This window comes from Mobula birostris, chromosome 6, assembly GCF_030028105.1.
Source record: "Mobula birostris isolate sMobBir1 chromosome 6, sMobBir1.hap1, whole genome shotgun sequence".
In the NCBI taxonomy this organism is placed as follows: Eukaryota; Metazoa; Chordata; class Chondrichthyes; order Myliobatiformes; family Myliobatidae; genus Mobula; species Mobula birostris.
This window is the reverse complement of record NC_092375.1, coordinates 67,902,523-67,925,341: the sequence shown is the minus strand read 5'-3', so window position 1 is coordinate 67,925,341 and position 22,819 is coordinate 67,902,523. Positions and strand designations below refer to the sequence as shown.

At 40.2% G+C, this 22,819-nt stretch overlaps 1 protein-coding gene across 1 annotated transcript in view; it reads left to right on the top strand.

The window, feature by feature from the left end:
• The window catches only part of LOC140199082 (cilia- and flagella-associated protein 47-like), a 697,686-nt gene that overhangs the window by 415,119 nt on the left and 259,748 nt on the right, over positions 1-22,819 (top strand). The window contains exon 47 of the mRNA XM_072260570.1: positions 21,954-22,097. Coding sequence (XP_072116671.1) covers positions 21,954-22,097 — 144 coding nt within the window. The remainder of the gene's footprint in view (positions 1-21,953; positions 22,098-22,819) is intronic.

Here is a 22,819-nt window from a genome sequence, read left to right as displayed (position 1 = left end):
TCTGCATTGTTTCCTTAAGGGAAGATCTTACCTGACAAATATGTTGGAATTGTTTAGACCATAAGACAATAAGAGCATAATTAGGCCGTTCAGTCCATCGAGGCTACAATGCCATTCCATCATGGCTGATCCCGGATCTCACTTAACCCCATACACCTGCCTTCTTGCCATATCCTTTGATACCCTGAACGATCAGGAAACGGTCAACTTTCTGCCTTAAGTATACCCATGGAGTTTGCCTCCATCATAGTCTACAAGGGGTGATTGATAAGTTCATGGCCCAAGGTAGAAGGAGGTGAGTTATATAACTCTCATTACATGCACATGCAGTTCAACTCTTTGAATGATTATGCAGAAAGTTTGAAGTTAATAACTCATCAGGGGTAGAAGGAGATGAATTATTAACTTCAAACCTTCTGCATAATCATTCAAAGAGTTGAACTGCATGTGCATGTAACGAGAGCTGTATAACTCATCTCCTTCCACCTTAGGCCACAAACTTATCAATCACCCCTGCTGTGGGCACTTTCTGGAGGTCCAAGATCCGTATGCCGCACGACCGCTGGACTAAGTGTGTAAGTGTAGGAGGGGACTATGTTGAAAAATAAATGTGCTAGGTTTTCTAAAATTGACTCCTTCTACCTTAGGCCACGAACTTATCAATCACCCCTCGTATGACAGAGCATTCCACAGATCACTGCTCTCTGGCTAAAAAATTCCTCCTTACCTGTGTTCTAAAAGGTCACCCCTCAATTTTGAGGCTGTACCCTCTAGGTTTCGATCCCTCCACCACAGGAGACATCTCCACATCCACCTTACCTCGTCCTTTCAACATTTGGTAGGTTTCAATGAGATCCCCATGCATTCTTCTAAATTCAAGTAAGTACAGGCTCAAAGCTGACAAATGCTACTCGTATCTTAATCCTTTCATTTCTCGAATCATCCTCATGAACCTCCTCTGGATTCTCTCCAATGACAACACATCCTTTCTGAGACATGGAGCCAAATCAGTGATGGACCAATCGATTCATAGAACATAACAAAACATAGAACATAGAACATAGAATAGTACAGCACAGTACAGGCCCTTCGGCCCACATTGTTGTGCCGACCCTCAAACCCTACCTCCCATATAGCCCCCCACCTTAAACTCCTCCATATACCTGATTCAAAGAGAGAGTGAGCTTTGCACAGGTCAGGAAGAAGTGCGCAGACACAGTAGCTTGTCATTGCGCAAGGATGCTGAGGAAGCCCTGAAATAAAAGAGAGACACTGTCCAACGGAGCGGTCGTCTGAGTAGTGTAAGTCAGAATAGCAGGGCTTTGGGTCATCGGGGTTTCAGTGACGACAGACCTAGGCAAGGTAAGTTACTTTCTTTCCCCCTCTAACAAGAACAGTGGGTATGACTGTGAGGCCGGTTTTCTGTTCTGGGTGTCAAAGTGTCGGATGTGGGATATCCGGTACATTGAGCTGCACCTCCTTAGAGGCTGAGTTAGGGAACTGCAGCTCGAGGACCTTCAGCTTGTTAGAGAGAGTGAGGAGGTGATAGACAGGAGCTGCAGGCAGATAGTCAGCCTGGGGCCACAGGGCACAGATAAGTGAGTATCTGTCAGGAGAGGGAAGGGAGGATGTCTGGTAGTGGAGAGCACCCTTATGGCTGTCTCCCTTAACAGTAAGTACTCCATTTTGAGTGCTGTTGGGGGGGTGGGGGGATCCTACCTGAGGGAAGCAACAGTGGCCGTGTGTCTGGCACTACGTCTGGCCCTGTGGCTCAGAAGGATAGAGAATGGAAGAGGATAGCAGCGGTAATAGGGGACTCTATAGTTAGGAGGACAGATAGGTGATTCTGTGGGCATGAAAAAGAAACAAGGATGGTAGACTGCCTCCCAGGTGCCAGGGTTCCTGATGTTTCTGAGCATGTTCACAATATCCTGAAATGGGAGGGTGAGCAACCAGAGGTGGTGGTACGTATTGGTACCAATGACATGGATAGAAAAAGGGTGGAGGTCCTGAAAGCAGAATACAAGAAGGAGTTAGGAAGGAAGCTCAGAAACAGGACCTCAAAGGTAGTAATCTCTGGATTGCTGCCTGTGCCACGTGACAGTGAGTATAGGATTAGAATGAAGTGGAGGATAAATGCGTGACTGCAGGATTGGAGCAGGGGGCAGAGATTCAGATTTTTTGGATCATTGGGACCTCTTCTGGGACAGGCGTGACTTGTACAAAAAGGACAGGTTGCACTTGAATCCGAGGAGGACTAATATCCTGACAGGGAGGTTTGCTAATGCTATTGGGGAGGGTTTAAATTAGACTTGCAGGGGGGTGGGAACCTAAGTGAAGAGGCAGACAATGAGGAGTTTGGAGCACAAGTAGAAACAGTTTGTAGGGAGTTTGTGAGGAAGAATAGGCAGATGTTAGAGCATAGGTGCACTCAGCCTGATGGTTTGAGATGTGCCTATTTTAATGCAGGGAGTATTGTAAGCAAGGCGGATGAACTTAGAACGTGGATCAACATGTGAAACTATGACATTGTGGCCATTACAGAAGCTTGGATGTCTCAGGAGCAGGAATAGCTGCTGAGTGTGCCAGGCTTTAGATGTTTCAAAAAGAACAGAGAGGGAGGCAAAAGAGGTGGAGGCATGGCATTACTAATTAGGGATAGTGTTATGGCTGCAGAAAAGAAGGACGTCATGGAGGGTTTGTCTACTGAGTCAGTGTGGGTGGAAATCAGAAACAGGAAATGGGCAATAACTCTCTACTGGGTGTTTTTTATAGACCCACTAATAGTAACAGGGATATCAAGGAGCAGATAGGGAGGCAAATTCTGGAACAGAGCAATAGGGTTGTTGTGTTGGGAGATTTTAACTTTCCTAATATTGATTGGCATCTCCTTAGCACAAGGGGTTTAGATGGAGTGGAGATTCTTAAGTGTGTTCACGAAGATTTCCTGACACAGTATGTAGAGAAGACAACTAGAGAAGAGGCTGTACTTGATCTGGTATTGGGAAATGAACCTGGTCAGATGTTAGATCTCTTGGTGGGAGAGCATTTTAGAGGTAGTGACCACAACTCTTTCTCTTTCATCATAGTGCTGGAGATGGATAGGAGCAGACAATTTGGGAAAACATCTAATTGGGGTAGGGGGAAATATGATGCTATTAGGCAGTAACTTGGGAGCATAAATTGGGAGCAGGTGTTCTCAGGGAAAATGCATGGCAGAAATGTGTTAAATGTTCAGGGAACATTTGCATGGAGTTGTGCGTAGGTATGTTCCATTGAGGCAAGGAAAAGATGATAGAGTTAAAGAACCATGGTGTACAAAGTATGTAGAAAATCTAGCTAAGAAGAAAAGAAAAGCTTATGAAAAGTTCAAGAAACTAGGTACTGTTAGAGCTCTAGAAAATTACAAGGGTGCAAGGCAGGAGCTGAAGTATTGAATTAGGAGAGCCAGAAGGGGCCATGAGAAGGCCTTGGTGAGCAGGATGAAGGAAAACCCCAAGACATTCTACGAGTATGTGCAGAGCAAGAGAATCAGCTGTATGAGAATAAGACCAATCAGGTGTGATAGTGGAAACGTGTGCAGGGAGTTGGAGGAGATAGCGGAGGTACTTAATGAATACTTTGCTTCAGTATTCACTAGGGGAAAGGACCTTGGCGATTGTGGGGATGACTTACAGTGGACTGAAACACTTGAACATAGAACATAGAACATAGAATAGTACAGCACATTACAGGCCCTTCGGCCCACAAAGTTGTGCCGATCCTCAAACCCTGCCTCCCATATAACACCCCACCTTAAATTCCTCCATATACCTGTCTAGTAGTCTCTCAAACTTCACAAGTGTATCTGCCTCCACCACTGACTCAGGCAGTACATTCCACGCACCAACCACTCTCTGAGTAAAAAACCTTCCTCTAATATCCCCCTTGAACTTCCCACCCCTTACCTTAAAGCCATGTCCTCTTGTATTGAGCAGTGGTGCCCTGGAGAAGAGGTGCTGGCTATCCACTCCATCTATTTTTCTTATTCTCTTGTACACCTCTATCATGTCTCCTCTCATCCTCCTTCTCTCCGAGTAAAGCCCTAGCTCCCTTAATCTCTGATCATAATGCATACTCTCTAAACCAGGCAGCATCCTGGTAAATCTCCTCTGTACCCTTTCCAATGCTTCCACATCCTTCCTATAGTGAGGCGACCAGAACTGGGCACAGTACTCCAAGTGTGGCCTAACCAGAGTTTTATAGAGCTGCATCATTACATCGTGACTCTTAAACTCTATCCCTCAACTTATGAAAGCTAACACTCCATAACCTTTCTTAGCTACCCTATCCACCTGTGAGGCAACTTCCAGGGATCTGTGGACATGTACCCCCAGATCCCTCTGCTCCTCCACACTACCAAGTATCCTGCCATTTACTTGTACTTTGCCTTGAAGTTTGTCTTTTCAAAATGTACCACCTCACATTTCTCCAGGTTGAACTCCATCTGCCACTTCTCAGCCCACTTCTGAATCCTATCAATGTCTCTCTGCAATCTTCAATAATCCTCTACACCATCTACAACACCACCAATCTTTGTGTCATCTGCAAACTTGCCTACCCACCCTTCTACCCCCACATCCAGGTCGTTAATAAAAATCACGAAAAGTAGAGGTCCCAGAACAGATCCTTGTGGGACACCACTAGTCACAATCCTCCAATCTGAATGTACTCCCTCCACCACGACCCTCTGCCTTCTGCAGGCAAGCCAATTCTGAATCCACCTGGCCAAACTTCCCTGGATCCCATGCCTTCTGACTTGCTGAATAAGCCTACCGTGTGGAACCTTGTCAAATGCCTTTCTAAAATCCATATAGATCACATTCACTGCACTACCCTCATCTATATGCCTGGTCACCTCCTCAAAGAACTCTATCAGGCTTGTTAGACACGATCTGCCCTTCACAAAGCCATGCTGACTGTCTCTGATCAGACCATGATTCTCTAAATGCCCATAGATCCTATCTCTAAGAATCTTTTCCAACAGCTTTCCCACCACAGACGTAAGGCTCACTGGTCTATAATTACCTGGACTATCCCTACTACCTTTTTTGAACAAGGGAACAACATTCGCCTCCCTCCAATCCTCCGGTACCATTCCCGTGGACAATGAGGACATAAAGATCCTAGCCAGAGGCTCAGCAATCTCTTCCCTCGCCTCATGGAGCAGCCTGGGGAATATTTCGTCAGGCCCGGGGGACTTATCTGTCCTAATGTATTTTAACAACTCCAACACCTCCTCTCCCTTAATATCAACATGCTCCAGAACATCAACCTCACTCATATTGTCCTCACCATCATCAAGTTCCCTCTCATTGGTGAATACCGAAGAGAAGTATTCATTGAGGACCTCGCTCACTTCCACAGCCTCCAGGCACATCTTCCCACCTTTATCACTAATCGGTCCTACCTTCACTCCTGTCATCCTTTTGTTCTTCAAATAATTGCAGAATGCCTTGGGGTTTTCCTGTACCCTACTTGCCAAGGCCTTTCCATGCCCCCTTCTTGCTCTTCTCAGCCTCTTCCTAAGCTCCTTTCTTGCTTCCCTATAATCCTCAATAGACCCATCTGATCCTTGCTTCCTAAACCTCATGTATGCTGCCTTCTTCCACCTGACTAGATATTTCACCTCACTTGTCACCCATGGTTCCTCCACCCTACCATTCTTTATCTTCCTCAAATTTATCCCTAACATCCTGCATGATATCTCTAAACATCGACCACATGTCCATAGTACATTTCCCTGCAAAAACATCATCCCAATTCACACCCACAAGTTCTAGCCTTATAGCCTCATAATTTGCCCTTCCCCAATTAAAAATTTTCCTGTCCTCTCTGATTCTATCCTTTTCCATGATAATGCTGAAGGCCAGGGAGCTGTGGTCACTGTCCCCCAGATGCTCACCCACTGAGAGATCTGTGACCTGACCCGGCTCATTACCTAGTACTAGATCTAGTATGGCATTCCCCTAGTCGGCCTGTCAACATACTGTGACAGGAATCCACCCTGGACACACTTAACAAACTCTGCCCCATCTAAACCCTTGGAACTAATCAGGTGCCAATCAATATTAGGGATATTGATTGAGCGTATAGACATTAAGAAAGAGGATGTGTGGGAGCTTTTGAAAAGCATTAAGTTAGATAAATCACTGGGACTGGTTGAGATATAGTCATAGTCATAGTCATACTTTATTGGTCCCGGGGGAAATTGGTTTTCGTTACAGTTGCACCATAAATAATTAAATAGTAATAAAACCATAAATAGTTAAATAGTAATATATAAATTATGCCAGGAAATAATTCCAGGACCAGCCTATTGGCTCAGGGTGTCTGAGCCTCCAAGGGAGGATTTGTAAAGTTTGATGACCACAGGCAGGAATGACTTCCTATGATGCTCTGTGTTGCATCTCGGTGGAATGAGTATCTGGCTGAATGTACTCCTGTGCCCAACCAGTACATTATGTAGTGGATGGGAGACATTGTCCAAGATGGTATGCAACTTGGACAGCATCCTCTTTTCAGACACCACCGTCAGAGAGTCCAGTTCCATCCCCACAACATCACTGGCCTTACGAATGAGTTTGTTGATTCTGTTGGTGTCTGCTACCCTCAGTCTGCTGCCCCAGCACACAACAGCAAACATGATCGCACTGGCCACCACAGACTCGTAGAACATCCTCAGCGTCGTCCGGCAGATGTTAAAGGACCTCAGTCCCCTCAGGAAATAGAGACAGCTCTGACCCTTCTTGTAGACAGCCTCAGTGTTCTTTGACCAGTCCAGTTTATTGTCAATTCGTAACCCCAGGTATTTGTAATCCTCCACCATGCCCCAGGCCCAGATATACCCCAGGCTACTGTGGGAAGTGAAGGAGGAGATTGCTGAGCCTCTTACAATGATCTTTCTTCAAGAAAGGGAGCAGAGATAAGCCAGGAAATTATAGACCAGTGAGTCTGACTTCAGTGGTGGACAAGTTGTTGAAGAAGATCCTGAGAGGCAGGATTTATGAGCATTTGGAGAGACATAATCTGATTAGGGATAGTCAGCCTGGCTTTGTCAAGGGCAGGTCATGCCTTACGAACCTGATCAAATTCTCTGAAGATGTAACAATATACATTGATGATGGTAGAGCAGTGGATGTAGTGTATATGGATTTCTTTAAGGCATTTGAAAAGGTTCCCCATGCAAGGCTGCTTCAGAAAGTAAGGAGGCATGGGATCCAAGGAGATCTTGCTTTGTGGATCCAGAATTGGCTTGCCCACAGAAGGCAAAGGGTGGTTGTAGATGGTGCGTATTTCACATGAAGTTTGGTGACCAGTGGTAGTCCGCAGAGACCTATTCAGGGACCCCTCCTCTTTCTGATTTTTATAACTGACCTGGATGAAGTAGAAGGGTGGGTTAGTAAGTTTGCAGATGACACAAGGATTGGGGGTGTTGTAGATAGTCTAGAGGGTTGTCAAAAGTTACAGCGGGACATCGATAGGATGCAGAACTGGGCTGAGAAGTGGCAGATGGACTTCAATCCAGATAAGTGAAGTGGTTCATTTTAGTAGGTCAAATTTGAAGACATAATATAATATTAATGGTAAGGCTCTTGGCAGTGTGAAAGATCTGAGAGATCTTGTGGTCCATGTCAATAGGACACTCAAAGCTGCTGCACAAGTCGACAGTGTTATTAAGAAGGCATTTGGTGTGTTTGTATTCATCAACTATGGGATTGAGTTTAAGAACGGTGAGGTAATGTTTCAGCTATATAAGACCTTGGTCAGACCCCAATTAGAGTACTGTGTTCAGTTCTGGTCGCCTCACTACAGGAACGATGTGAAAACTATAGAGAGAGTGCAGAGGAGATGTACAAGGGTGTTACCTGGATTGGAGAGTGTACCTTATGAGAATAGGTTGAGCATACTTGGCCTTTTCTCCTTGGAGTGGCAGAGGATGAGAGGTGACCAGGTAGAGGTGGATAAGGTGATGAGAGGTGTTGATTGTGTGGATAGTCAGAGGCTTTTTCCCAGGACTGAAATGGCTAACACAAGGGGACATACTTTTAAGGTGCTCGGAAATACGTACTGAGGGGATATCAGGGGTAAGTTTTTCACACAAAGAGTGGTGGATGCATGGAATGCACTGCTGATGACGGTGGTGGAAGTGGATACAATAGGGTCTTTTAAAAGCCTCTTAGATAGGTACATGGAGCTCAGAAAAATAGAGGGCTATGTGCTAGGGAAATTCTAGGCATTTTCTTGAGTTACATGGTTGGCACAACATTGTGGGCTGAAGGGCCTGTAATGTGCTGTAGATTTCTATGTCCTATGTTTAAATCTTTCGACAATACTCCAAGTGGCAGCCTGACTAGTGTTTTATAAAGCCTCAGCATTATCTCCTTGTTTTTATATTCTTTTCCCCCTGAAATAGATGCCAACATTGCACTTGCCTTCTTGACCACAGACTCGACCTGTAAATTAATCTAGAAATCTTGTACAAGGACTCCTAAGTCCCTCTGCACCTCTAATGTTTGAAACTTCTCCCCATGTAGATAATAGTCCGCACTATTGTTCCTTTTACCAAAATGCATTATCATACATTTCCCAACACTGTATTTCATCTGCCACTTTTTTTGCCCATTCTTGAAATTTGTCTAAGTCCTGCTGCAATCGCATTGCTTCTTCAGCACTACCTACCCCTCCACCTCTGTTTGTATCATCCACAAATTTTGCCACAAAGCCATTAATTCCATTATCCAAATCACTGACAGACAATGTGAAAAGTAGCAGTCCCAATACTGACCCCCGAGGAACACCACTAGTCACTGGCAGCCAACCAGAAAAACCCCTTTTTATTCCCACTCACTGCCTCCTGCCTATCAGCCATTCCTCTATCCATGCTAGGATCTTTCCTGTAACGTTATTGGATTTTATCTTGTTAAGCAGCCTCATGTGTGACACCTTATTAAATGCCTTATGAAAATCTAAGTAAATGACATCCACTGCCTCTCCTTTGTCCACCCTGCTTGTTACTTCCATGGAGAACTCGAACAGATTTGTCAGGAAAGATTTCCCATTACAGAAGCCATGCTATGCTGACTTTGACTCATTTTATCATTAGTCTCGAAGTACCTCGAAACCTCATCCGTAATGGAAGTGCAAACACGAGGAGATCTGCAGATGCTGGAAATTCAAGCAACACACACAAAATGCTGGTGGAAGGCAGCAGGCCAGACAGCATCCATGGGAAGAAGCACAGTCGATGTTTTGGGCCGAGACCCTTCGTCAGGTCTAACTGAAAGAAGCGATAGTAAGAGATTTGAAAGTGGGAATGGGAGGGCCTCCACCTCCCACTTTCAAATCTCTTACTATCGCTTCTTTCAGTTAGTCCTGACGAAGGGTCTTGGACCGAAACGTCGACTGTGCTTCTTCCTATGGATGTTGTTTGGCCTGCTGCTTCCCACCAACATTCTGTGTGTGTTCCTTAATGGAATTGTTGGAGACTCCAACACATTCCTTTCCATTGAGGTTAGGCTAACTGGCCTATAATTTCCTTTCTTTTACCTTCCTCTCTTCTTAAACAGTGGAATGACATTTGCAGTCTTCCAGTCCTCTAGCACCATGCCAGAATCAAGTGATTCTTGAAAGATCATGACCAATGTATCCGTTATCTCTTCATCAACCTCTCTCAGGAATCTGGGACGTAGTCCATCTGTCCAGGTGACTTATCCACCTTAAGACCCTTGAGTTTGGCTAGCACTTTTTCCTTTGTAATAGCAATGGCATACACTCCTGCTCCCTGACACTCACAGACATCTGGCACACTGCTAGTGTCTTCCACAGTGAATACAGGTGTAAAGTACCCATTGTTCAACTACCATTTCTTTGTCCCCCATTACTACCTCATCAGCATCATTTTTCAGTGGTCCAGTATCAACCCTCACCTCCCTTTTATTCTTTATATAACTGAAAAAACTTTTGGTATCCTGTTTTATATTATTGGCTAGTTTGTTCTCATATTTCATCTTTTCCCTTCTTATAGCTTTTTTAGCAACACACATCAAAGTTGCTGGTGAACGCAGCAGGCCAGGCAGCATCTCTAGGAAGAGGTACAGCCGACGTTTCAGGTCGAGACCCTTTGTTAGTTGCCTTTTGTTGGATTTTAACAGCTTCTCAATCATCCAACTTTCCACTCACTTTTGCTAGTTTATATGCCCTTTCCTTGGGTTTTATGCAATCCTTAACTTCCTTTGTCAGCCACAGTTGCCTAGCCCTGCCACTTGAGAACCTCTTCTGTGGGACATTTCTATCCTGTGCCTTGTTGCCAAGTTTGTGGATGATACAAAGACATATGGAGGTATAAATAATATTGAGGAAGCAGGGAGAATATAGAGGACTTGGACAAGTTGGGAGAATGGGCAATGTAGTGGCAGATAAATACAGTCTAGGGAATGGTATGGTCATGTACTTTGATAGAAGGAATAAAGGCACAGACTAATTTCTAAATGGGGAGAGAGCTTAGAAATTGTAGGTACAAAGCAACTTGGGAGTTCTAGTGCAGGATTCCCTAAAGGTTAACTTGCAGTTTGAGGTGGGGTAGTAAAGAAGGCAAATGCAATGTTCACATTTATTTTGAGAGGACCAGAATATTAAATCAAGTATGCAGTGTTGAGGCTTTGAAGGCACTGGTCAGACGAGACTTTCTGTATTTTGAGCAGTTTTGAGTTTTGAGTTGGATGTGCTGTCATTTGAGAGGGTCCAGAGAAGTTTTATGGGAATGAAAGAGTTAACATATGAGCACTAATGTATGAAGAGCTCTCTGGATCTGTACTTGCTGGAGTTTAGGTGGGTGAGGGTGGAACTCATTGAAACCTAGTGAATATCCAAAGGCCTGGATTGAGTGGACATGAAGAGGATGTTTCTAATAGTCAGAGAGAGTCAGTGGCACAGCCTCAGAATAAAAAGCTTTCCTTTTAGAACAGAAATGAGTGGGAATTTCTTCAGCCAGAGGATGTAAATCTGTGGAGTTTATTGCCACAGTGGGTGTGGAGGCCATTGTGTATGTTTAAAATGGAGGTTCATAGGTTCATGATTCATAAGGGTGTCAAAGATTATGGAGAGAAGGTAAGAGAATGATACAGCAGTTGTGACTGAATGGTGGAGCATACTCAGTGGGCCTAACTCTGCTCTGTCTTATGACTATGTGGTCTAATCACTGCATGAAATAATATGTTCATTCTCAAGAGCAATGTAGTATTAACTTAAAATTCCTTTTACAATATTTGCTCATTTTAACTCATTATCTTTGAATTGACGTAAAAGCAAAGTGCAGCAATCTTAAAAGTCATTTCAGTATAATAAGGCAAAAGAACCATCTCAGGAAAAATGTTCTTTTAAATATTTTATACAGATATTACACTATAATTACTATATTATTTATTTTAATTCATTGAAAATGTTAATTTTAAATATGAATTTTCTAAAGCAGCATTTTTTGTAATTTATTTTTTTATTGAATTTCATCATCAAACAAACATTCCCATAAGATGTATTTCAGATACTGTACATATATATCACATAATCATATTTGTCACAAATCTCTACATAATATTTATCTGAGGTATACACTTACAGGAAGGAGAGGAAAGAAAGAACAATCGAAAGAAGAAAACTATGTACAGAGTAGGGAGTTTTTTTTACAACATATTCATTGACTTGTGAGAATAAAATCAGACCTATGAGGTGTTATGCAGTTAAACCATTTTTTTCCAGTATGAATAAAATTGTTCCAACTTATGATTATCAGATGCTGTTATCTTCTCTATTTTGTAAACGTCCATTGTAATTTCCATCCATATATTTCAAGTTGGGCTCTCCTGAGATAAACATTTCCTTGTAAGGGTCTTTTTACCAGCCACCAGCAGTACATTCATTAAATATTTATCTCTTTTCAGCCATTCTTGAGGTATATACCCAGAATATATGGTCTCACTCTCTAAAGGTATTTCACATTTAAAGATGTCTTGTAGGGCATTATGTATTCCACTCCAATAGTCTTTGGTAACAGGGCATTCCCAGAAAATATAATAGTTTGCATTTTGACTTCCACAATTTCTCCAGCAAGCAGTAGGGTTACTATTATAATGGGATTTCTGAGAGGGTGTAATAAAATATCAAGTTTTTCCACCCAAACTCCCTCCATTTCTGTGAACTGGTACACTTCCATTGATACCTCCATATTATTGTCCAGATATTATTATCCCTCCTTCCTTCTCCCATTTTGTTTTAATGTATGAAGTCGAATGTGTCTTAAGATTTGACAAACCCTTATAAACGCTTGAAATGATTCTACTACCGTTGTCTGAATTATAATGCTTTTCTAAATAGCTCTATCAGACATGTATTTGCCTTGGTTACATTTTTAACCGTCCTATTAACATACTGTAAATACTGGTAAAAATCTTGTTTTTCTAATATGTGTTTCTCTTGAGCATTTCAAAACTGAACATTGTTCCTTCTTTCATTATATTGCAAATAGCTGTTAGTCCTTTAGCTGTCCAGTCCTTAAATCTAGCATCCAGTTTATTCGGCGTAAAATCCGAGTCATATGCACACCATTTAAGAATTGCAGTGTCTCTCTCCAGTTTATATTCTTTTATAACAGTTTTCCATATTTTAAGAGTCCATTTCACCCACGGGTTGTCGATATTATTTATGTAACTTTGTAGGTTGTTATCAGCCAAAATTGCCTGTATGGGGTTGGAAAGTATCCTCTCCTCAATGTTTTTCCATTGAGCGCCATATGATGGGTTGCACCAGCATATCACGGCTCTCAACTGTGCTGCAAAATAGTAATCTCTAAGAGACGGTAGGCCCCATCCCCGCTTTTCCTTGGTTAATTGCAAAGTTTTAAGATGAACCCTAGGCCTTTTACCTTGCCATATATATCTTGATAGCATCTTGTTCCATTCATTGAATTGACTTTGGTTAATCTCTATTGGTAGGGTCTGAAAGAGATATAGTAGTCTGGGCAGTATATTCATTTTAATAGATTCAATCCTTGAACTAAGACCAAGAAAAGGAATTAGGTTCCATCTTGTTATATCTCCCTTAATTTTTTTATATATAGGCTGATAATTGCATTCTGATAATTCTGCCAAATCTTTTGGCATAATGATGCCCAAATATTTGATGGAGTCTGTTTGCCATGCCCAAGGATATCTACTCGCAATTTCTCTTGGTGGGCTATAGTTATATGAAAGTAGTTGGGTTTTATCTGTGTTGATCTTGCATCCTGATAATTGGCCATATTGTTCAAAGGATTGCATCAATTTATGTAAAGAGTATGTTGGTTGCCCTTAGATCGATCAAAGTGTCATCGGCGTACCAGGCCAATTTATGCTCTGTCCCTTTCATAGTAATTCCCCTGATATCTTCATTTTGTCTGATATATTGAGCTAATGGTTCCAGATATAATGCGAAGGGTAGCAGTGACCATGCACAACCCTGTCTCATGCCCCTTTCTAGGATAAAACTATTAGATAAATATCCATTGATTTTAATCCTGGCAGTAGGATTGTCGTATAGTGCCTGTATAGTTTTAATAATTGTGTCATGTAGACCAAATCTATGTAAAACTCTGTAAAGAAAATTCCAATTAACCAAATCAAATGCCTTTTCAGCATCCACACTTATCACTATTGCTTCAATTTCATTTTTAAATATGATCCATAATATGAAGTGTCCTTCATATATTGTCTTGTGTTTGGCGTTGTTGTATAAAAACTGTCTGATCATTATGTATCAGTGTGGGTAGAAACTCTTTTAATTGTTTGGCCATGATGGAGGTAAATATTCTATAATCCACATTAAGAACAGATATTGGTCTAAATGACCCACATTCAGTTTTATCCTTGCCTTCTTTCGGTATAGCTGAGATTATCGCCTCCTTCCAGCTGGGTGGCATTTGCGCCTTTCTTAGGGTCCAGTTCAGTGTGGGGAGTAAAGTAGGAATTTACTCACTTCTAAACTCTTTATACCACTCTGCCGTATATCCATCTGATCCTGGTGACTTGCTTAATTTAGGCCTACTAATTGCAGTTTTTAGTTCAGCTTCAGTTATATCAGCAGTCATTGTTCTATTTTGTTCTTTGCTTAAAGTGGGTAACTCTAAAGAATTCAGGAAGGTGTCAATTTGGGTTATGCTTCCCCCTGGAACTTTGGAATATAGAGTTTTGTAAAACATTTCAAAAGCTTCTTGAATTTCACTTAGCTTATTTTTTTTATCACTTTTGTTCTTGGATCCCTTATTCTATGAATTGTATTTTCTGCATCTTTTTTTTTTCATTTTCCACGCCAGTATTTTCATAGATTTAGATCCACTTTCATAGTGTCTCTGTTTCAGAAACATTTTTTTTCTAATTTCTTGCGTAGCCAAACTATTAATTTCATTCCTAATTTTTTAAATTTCCTCTAGTGCATCCTGTGCCAAACTGAATTTCTGTTTTATTTTCTAGTTCCTTCAGCTTATTTTGTAATTCCTCTAAAGTTCTGTTCCTTATTTTTTTCTTATATGAAGATATCGCTATAATTTTCCCTCTTAAGACAGCCTTCAGAGTACCCCATAGAATGGGAGGTGAAACCTCTCCATTATCATTGAATTCTAAGTAAAGACCAATTTCTTTTTTAATTTGTTCCTTAAAATCAGGATCATTGAGTAGACTTGAATTTAGTTTCCAAATAGTATTCTTTGGTTGTAGATCAAAACCAACAGATAAATATATAGGTGCATGGTCACTTACATCTATTGTCCCAATTCCACAGGTGATTATTTTGTCTCTATCTTTTCCAAATGTTATGAAATAGTCTATTCTTGTATATACGGAATGGGGGGGGGGGGGCGCAGAACAATGAGTGTAATCCCTCCATATTTCTCCTGTCGGGGAAAAGGTCCCTCCATATATCAATTAGACCAACATCCTCAAAAAGAGAGTTAACTTTCTTACGTATGGACTTTGTTTCATAAGATTTTCTATTGGAAGAATCTAACTTTGGTTGTAATTGTAAATTTAAGTCTCCCCCACATACCAAGAGACCTTCTGTTTCTGTTACCATAATATTAGTAATTTTCTGGAAGAAACTAATATCACTTCCTGGGGGTGCGTATATGTTCAATAAAGTAACTGGATTTCCATCTATATTCCCCCTTACCAGAATATATCTGCCCTCTTTATCTCCCATTTCGAATACTTTTTCAAAATTTAGCTTACTTGAGGTGAGAATAACAACTCCTCTTCTATGTCCTGATTTCTTTAATTTTCTATGCTCATTATCACTTAAGTGAGTTTCCTGTAAATATATTGCATGGGCTTGTTTTTTCATTTTTGAATAGAATTTTACTGCGCTTGACTAGATTCAACAGCCCATTGACATTAAAAGAAATGAATTTTACTTTGTCCTTAGCCATGTGTATTTATCTGTTAGTATATCGTTGAAATTTGCAGAGTATAACTTAATCAATCTACTCCCTGAACAAATAATAGCCAAGAAATGTGAATAATTAAAAAAAAGGGTTACAAAGGTGTGATTCCAAGGCTGGGGTCTCTAGATGACCCTGGATTGGGCTAGAAGAAAAGTCTAGCCATGGGGGTTAGCCCTTCCTACCTGTGGGTTGAGGGCTCCCTTTGCAGTACCTATAAAAGTAAGTAAAAAAAAACTATGTCCATTACGCAGAAATGATTTCCCTGTGTATTCTTCCCATGTATATATTCTCATTTAGGTGAGAAAAAAAGAATGAATAAATGAATTTTTAAAAATTGAGTAATATAAAATCCACATAATAATACGTATTTCTTGAGATAGGTATATCACCGTCCATTTTTGCTTCCGTTTAGTTTATCAGCACTTTTAAGGTTAGCCAAACATTATGGCTCTTCTGGAGGAGGTGAGGGCTGCCCTCAGAGAACTGACAATCTCTTCCTAATATCCTTCTCTCGTCCTGCTCCTGCTCCCTGCTTTCTAGGTTCTCTTACTATTTCCCAAGCAGTTCGGGATAACTGCTCAGCCAGACTTTCCCTTGGTTTGACCACGCTAATGGGCAGTCCTCTGTTGTTCATGTCTGCAGTTGCCTCTTCCACCGTCTGGTATCCGTATAGCCGTATCCTTTCTTGGTAAAATACCCTCAGTTTAGCAGGGTACGGGGTTTGGAATTTAATCTTTTCTTGCTTTAATATTCGTTTTGCTTCCAAATATTCCTTCCGTTTCTGTAGGACCACCGGGGGGTAATCATGATCAAAGTATATTAACTTCCCGTTCCAAAAAACCCTCTTCTTACCCCAGGCCCTTCATAGAATCTCCGCCTTGCTCTTGAATCGAAGGAATTTAAGTACTATTGAGCGTGGTTTACTTTCTGTGTCTCCAGAGGGCCGCAGGACAAGCGAATGATGCGCCCTCTCAGTTTCAATCTCCATAGTCGGGGGAATCTCCAGCGCTTCCCGCAGCAGCTTGTCTACAAAGTCTATCATCAACAATCCCTCCGCTTCTTCTGGAACATTATAAATCCTGGCATTTTTCCGTCGCAATCTTCCCTCCTGGTCAAGCAATTTACTTTCCTGTTGATTTAATATTTTTATTGTCTTACTTAGTATCTGTTCCACGTTTTGCACGTGATCTTCCACCTTCTTAATTCGAGTCTCTGCCACCACTATTTTCTGATTGACGTTGGTGAACTCTGACTTTATATCATTGAGTTGCTGCTTTATATCTTTTTGGACTTCCCTTATCTCTTCCAGATTCCTTATCATATTTGCCACTTCGCCTGCACGAGGCCCAGCGTCAGCTTCGCCGCCACACGCACGTGTAGGAGAGCTGCATGCTGTACCTCCCTCTTCCACAGGCTCCACAGTGGTGCTTTTTTTATCTCCATTCTTTTTCCCCATTCTTGCCCCCCTTATCAATTCAGATATTTTTGAAAGATCTTATATTTGATGGGTTAACAGGGCAAAATATGCATTTTTCCAGAGGAGCTATTGATTTAAGCTGCCATTCTGGATGATGACATCACCGGAACCTCTAAAGTAGCATTTTAACAATAGGATTTTACTCATTTCTGAATGATTCCAATGAACTTAATCAAAATTTGGCTCACTCATGGAAATAACAGATTTTTTGAAATCTTAATTTTATTTACAGCGGACTCATACATTGTTATTAAAGTTAAGATGATGTTTAGGAAATCACTAGAAAATGTTAAGAACGTTATTCATCTAACTGGTTGAAAATCATCAGTGATTGCTTCAGCCAAGTCTACAGATGTGCTGATTTAAGACCAACATAATTTGGAGACTCTTTGTGAGTGCTGATTTTCAGTAAGTTCATGGTTGATATGATCTTTACCTCCAATCAACTTTTCTGCTTGTTGCCTTTAATCCTTAACTCTCCCTTGAACAGAATATTTATCTAGGGCTTAAATGATGTTAATGATTTGGTCTCTACAGGCTTCCGGCGAAGGGAATTCCAAAGATTTCCACTCTTTTGGGAGAAAGCAAAATCCTCTCTTAAGTGGATGTCCCCTGACCCTGAAATCAGATTCAGACTCCTTTCTTCATTGAAATCACCTGAGATAAAATCATTTATATTTAATATTTCCTGCTTTTGAACTTTATCATTTTCTAAAATTCATTTGTGAAAGAATTCCATTTTCATTACCTGCATCATGTTGAAATGTTTTTGAGTTTTACTCAGATTTTAAAGCCATATCCCATAGTTCCAAAGTCCCATCAAGCTGACAGAATCCCTTAATCTTGTGAAAATGTGAAATCATCTAAATTATTTTATATGCAAATTCTCCTTATCATTTAACCCTTAGCACCTGATATCAATCCAGCAAATCTTCACTGCTCTCCCTTTAAGGTATTCTTCCTGAATTGTATTTCCCAAAATTGGTTGCAATATTCCAGGTATGATAAAACACAAACCTTGAATAGTTATTTTGATTAGCTGCAGTGACAGATTCTTCCTTCTATATGATATTTCCATTTTTCTGAAGTCCAATTTTCACTCAATGTGTACATTATTATAGTTGGTAGTTAATAAACTGTAAGTAAGGAGGTAAACACACAACAATTGAAAACAGAGCCATGCCATACTTGCATCTTTACCTTACTGATTTACTGAAAAAAAATCTGAAAAACTCTTGACCATGCAGGTATAATTACTGAAATCAGATGCCCACCCACAGAATTATTTGACTTATTATTTTCTAATCAAAATGAATTAAGCCACATCTGAATTTCCTTTGGATTGTTATTGATGTATTAGACAATATTACAGCAGACAGAATGATGAAAATAGTATTCTTTATGTAGGAGGATCTGTAACTAGATCATTGGGTAATTATGCTTCTATTGCATGCCAACTGATAAAGAAGTATTAAAACTGGTCAATGGCAATTAGTAGCTATGAACTGAAACTTCTGGTTAAAAATTTCTATTGGAGAAACTTTAATCATTCATATGTATAATATTCAACTTAATACTGGAGTTGTATTATTCTTCATGTTTGATTTTCAAACAGACAACCAGCGGTCAGTTCTTGAATCTGGCTTTTGATGAGAATCTGTAGGTTTTTTTCCCCAATATCATGACTAGGCGAGAATAAATAAATACGTTGGAGAAACAGATAGAAACTCTGAAGCTCTATGAAAAACAGTTGTGGCAAATTGATGTTGACAGCTGGAGTTGCATTCAGCATTTCTTGATAGAATTAATTTTATTATAATCTTGCATGTCAGTTTATTTGCATCGTGTAGATGTCATCCAAACAGGATTAATATGCCATAGTTATTTCAATATTACCTTGCAGTGACTATGGTATCCAGGAGACACCCAACTCATGACTTCCTCTGACCCCTGCTTAGCATTTCAGCTGCAAGTGGTGCTATTTAATCGTGGTGACCAACTGCTTTCTGCTGCGTTAAATGGGTCCATATCGCTTCTTTGTAACTTTGAATTTAAATTGCAGTTGGTGCCATTTAGATCCTGATTCCACCATAGACTGAGTAGGTGTATTTTTTTTGGTTTTTAAGGTTGTCTGGTAGATTTCAACTGTTCTTTTATAAATGAGTCCCAGCATATTATGATCAATTTCACAATGTAGAAAAAGGAATCACCTTGTGTAAGGCTTGTCTGCAAATTTCCGCTTAAAATTGTATGCCTTGCACTGACTTGCTATCACAAAACAACAAATTTCACAACATACGTCATTCATCATAATAAACCTGATCTTAATTCTGAAAAAGAATGATAAATCAGTTCATGGGAAGCACAATGAAATGAAAAAAATCTTCTTTACAATTTAAGTTTTCTCATATTGAAGCTCAATGTACGTTAGTTTTGTTGGGTCAAATAAAATATCATGTTCTATTATAGATACTCATTTGAAGGATTAATCATATGTTTGAGGTATGGAAAGCAACGTTAATAATGTAGGAAGTGTTAAATAGAAGAGAATGCTTTATTTGTGGTTTAATCCTTTTTGTATGAGACCTTTCAGTCTTCAAGAAAATATTCCAAAGCTTTCCAAATCTGATACGAGTTGGCAGAGGTATCTCAAAGACTTTTATGGAAGTTAAAGCTGCACAGAGCTCAGCAGGCAACAGATGTTCAAGTCATGTGACCAGGAGCACACTGTAGAATCTCTCCAGAAAAATCAAAACTGTATCTCTCTACAATACTCAAATGTGACAGATGCACATTTTAATATAAACATGTACTTCGTTTTAGAATTCATCATACTGCTGCTGTTTGTAGTGCTTGAAAAAGGTGATAATCTATGAGATCAAGGGGAGGGGGCCTTGTGATCCAGAGACCATACTGACATGACATTCTTTCTTATGAAGCATTGTAAAAGCTGCATTTAGAAGGATGAATACATTATGGGAAATTGTAGCTAATCATATTTCAGAGAAAGTCAGGATGTGGTTTGAGTATTGTATGCAGTATCAAGAGCTCAGAGTTCTAGATGTGTCAAGTTGAGTTATTATCAGTTTGCAACTATTCTGTTTTTGAAAATTATCTTTTGAATTGATGGCTGTAGGCTGCCTGTTTCTGCATGATCTTATGGGAGGAAGGAGTGATGACCTTGTCAAGTATCTGAGTAAAGTTTTGCACAAAATTCATTGCAATGGTTGACAGATGATACTACTTCAAAAATGCAATTCCAGAATGATATGTTGTAAACTACCTGAATAGCTATTACTGATGCAGTAAATTTTCATTGGATGGTGGCTTTCTTTCTTTATTTGTAATCATTAAAATTGTTTCAATTATTTGTAAAAAATAATTTTTCAAGTTTAACATTTGACAGCTAGCCTAATATTTCCAGATTTAGCTTGTGCAGAAGGTGCAATCATGTTTTATGAAAATAGATACCTAACAAAATGCATTTGAATCCTGCATTTTGTTAGGTATGTCGAATTAAATATGGTAAGTTTAATGATCCCATTATATTTGCATAATTCTGTTTTATACAGCATCAATGTTCCTGTTAAAATAATTGTGCTTATGTCATTAAATATAGAAATAAAACTAATATACCAAAATTAATTACTTCAGTCAATAATTAGATTAAACAGAATTGATTTTAGTGAAGTTAAATAATCAAACTACTTGTATGTTTTTTTTTCTCAGCTAAAATGTATTTTCTTTTGTCCCTGTTCAAAACTTCTGGTTACATTTCCTTTCCAATGGTTGTGAAACATCTTTTGATTGTTTTGATTTCCAGCTGCTACTTTACCATTTTTTCAACTCCAATTATTAACAAAATGCAACTCCTCAGCTTTTTCAGTACCTTTATGCAGCAGACTCTGGAATCTTAAAAAAAAGAGTCTAGCATGCTACCCACTGAACACGAGCTCTCTTTTATCTGAAGGTTCTGTGAAAGAGTGTGCATGGTCTTTGCATAAATTCCTGTGCTCCTTGTGGAAGCCTTTGAGTTCTGCACTCTTGGACTGAATGCACCCTTCATTCAACATTCCCACAGTGCAAGTGGTAGCATGTGCAGTATCATTATATCAATGGTTCTAGCTATTAGGAACTATTAACAAGGCAAAGTTTCAGCAGCTATGTCTCCAAGTTGCTATGTAGCTCCAACATATTCTCATATTTTCTTATGACATAAAAGAAAACCATTTGACCTCTGAAGTTATTTTGGCTATTAGAGCAATCCTATCAGTTCTATTCCTCATCATATTTCACTGTAATCTATTCTGTCTCACATATCCCATAAACTGCCACCAACCTACAGTAGGGATAACTTAGAGAGACTGACCAGCCAGCACATCTTTGAGATCTGGAAGGAAACTGGAAGTCCCAGGGGAAACCCACATAGTTACAAGAATATGCAAGCACCATATAGAAAGCTTCAGAGTTAGGATCAAACTCAGGATGCTTGAGCTGTCAGGCAGCAGCACTAAGTGCTGCATTGTTGTTATATTCATCACGATCAGTAGAGAATCAGCATTGGAAAAGGTGAGATAAAGTTTGAGCACTGGGGAGTCCTTATGCACAGCAATTATCTTCGGTTTAATTGCAAAAGAAATGTTTCCTTTCGTTAACTTAGGTATTTGAAATTTTTAAATGTAAACATAACAGTCTTTAAAAACTAGTACTGAACAATGTTTTGTGTTGGCCGCCATAACATTTGCTTTTATGCTATATTTGATTTTGAAGAACCAAAATGAAATTTAATACTTACTACCAGTTCAAAACTGTTTATTATCAGGAATATATTGGTGAAGTAATTGATTTATAATTAAAGAAATGATGTGAGCATAATATTTAGATGCAGTATAATCATTTGGATTGTATTCATTTCTAAGAGACAATTGAAAATAATTTTGATGCTAACATGCTGAATAACTTGTTTTTCAGCAAAATGAGACTCAAGAAGATTGGACAATTCGAGCTGTTCTGGAAGGGAAGGACTTCTTCGGCCCATCAATGCTTCATATACGAGCTTGTGAAACATCAATGTACCCATTAATGTTCAAACCAGATTTTGAGTGTGTAACCAGGGTAAGACTTGATTGCTATTAAATTTTGCATGTTGAATCCCTGTTAAGCTGTGTTTTGCAGGAAAATGGCTTTTCTTCTAATGAAAACAAAATAGCACAAATAAGCTCCTAACAATCAAGGGACGACTGCACAAGGGAGTGGATATCAGCGAGTTAGCACGGCTCGAAGAGTTTAAAAGGAGACAGTTTTTTCTTCAGCGGTTTGATCAAGGGACGACTGCACAAGCACGTGGACATCAGCGAGTTGGAGCAGCTCGAAGAGTTTAAAAGGAAACAGCTTTATAGAGCAGGCGCCAGAGGAGTGGGCGATGTAATAGAGGTAGACAGAGTAGGAGAGCTTTGACTCAACGGGGCTTTGGCGATAACAGTTCGAGGTGAGACAGGTTACCTGTGAGGAATAGAAACAGGAAGTGTGTCTGTGAGACTGGTGTTCTGTGCTGGATGTCAGAAGTGGGAAGTCCGGGAGACTCCCAGCCTCCTGGATGGCCACATCTGCGCCAGGTGCGTCGAGCAGCAGCTCCTTAGGGACTGAGTCAGGGAACTGGAGCTGCAGCTGGATGACCTTTGTCTGGCCAGGGAAAGTGAGCAGGTGATAGAGAGGAGCTATAGGCATATAGTCACACCGGGGCCTTGGGAGACAGATAAGTGAGTAAAAGTCAGGAGAGGGAAGGGCAAGAGTCAGATAGTAGAGAGTACCCGTGTAGCTGTCCCTCTTAACAATAA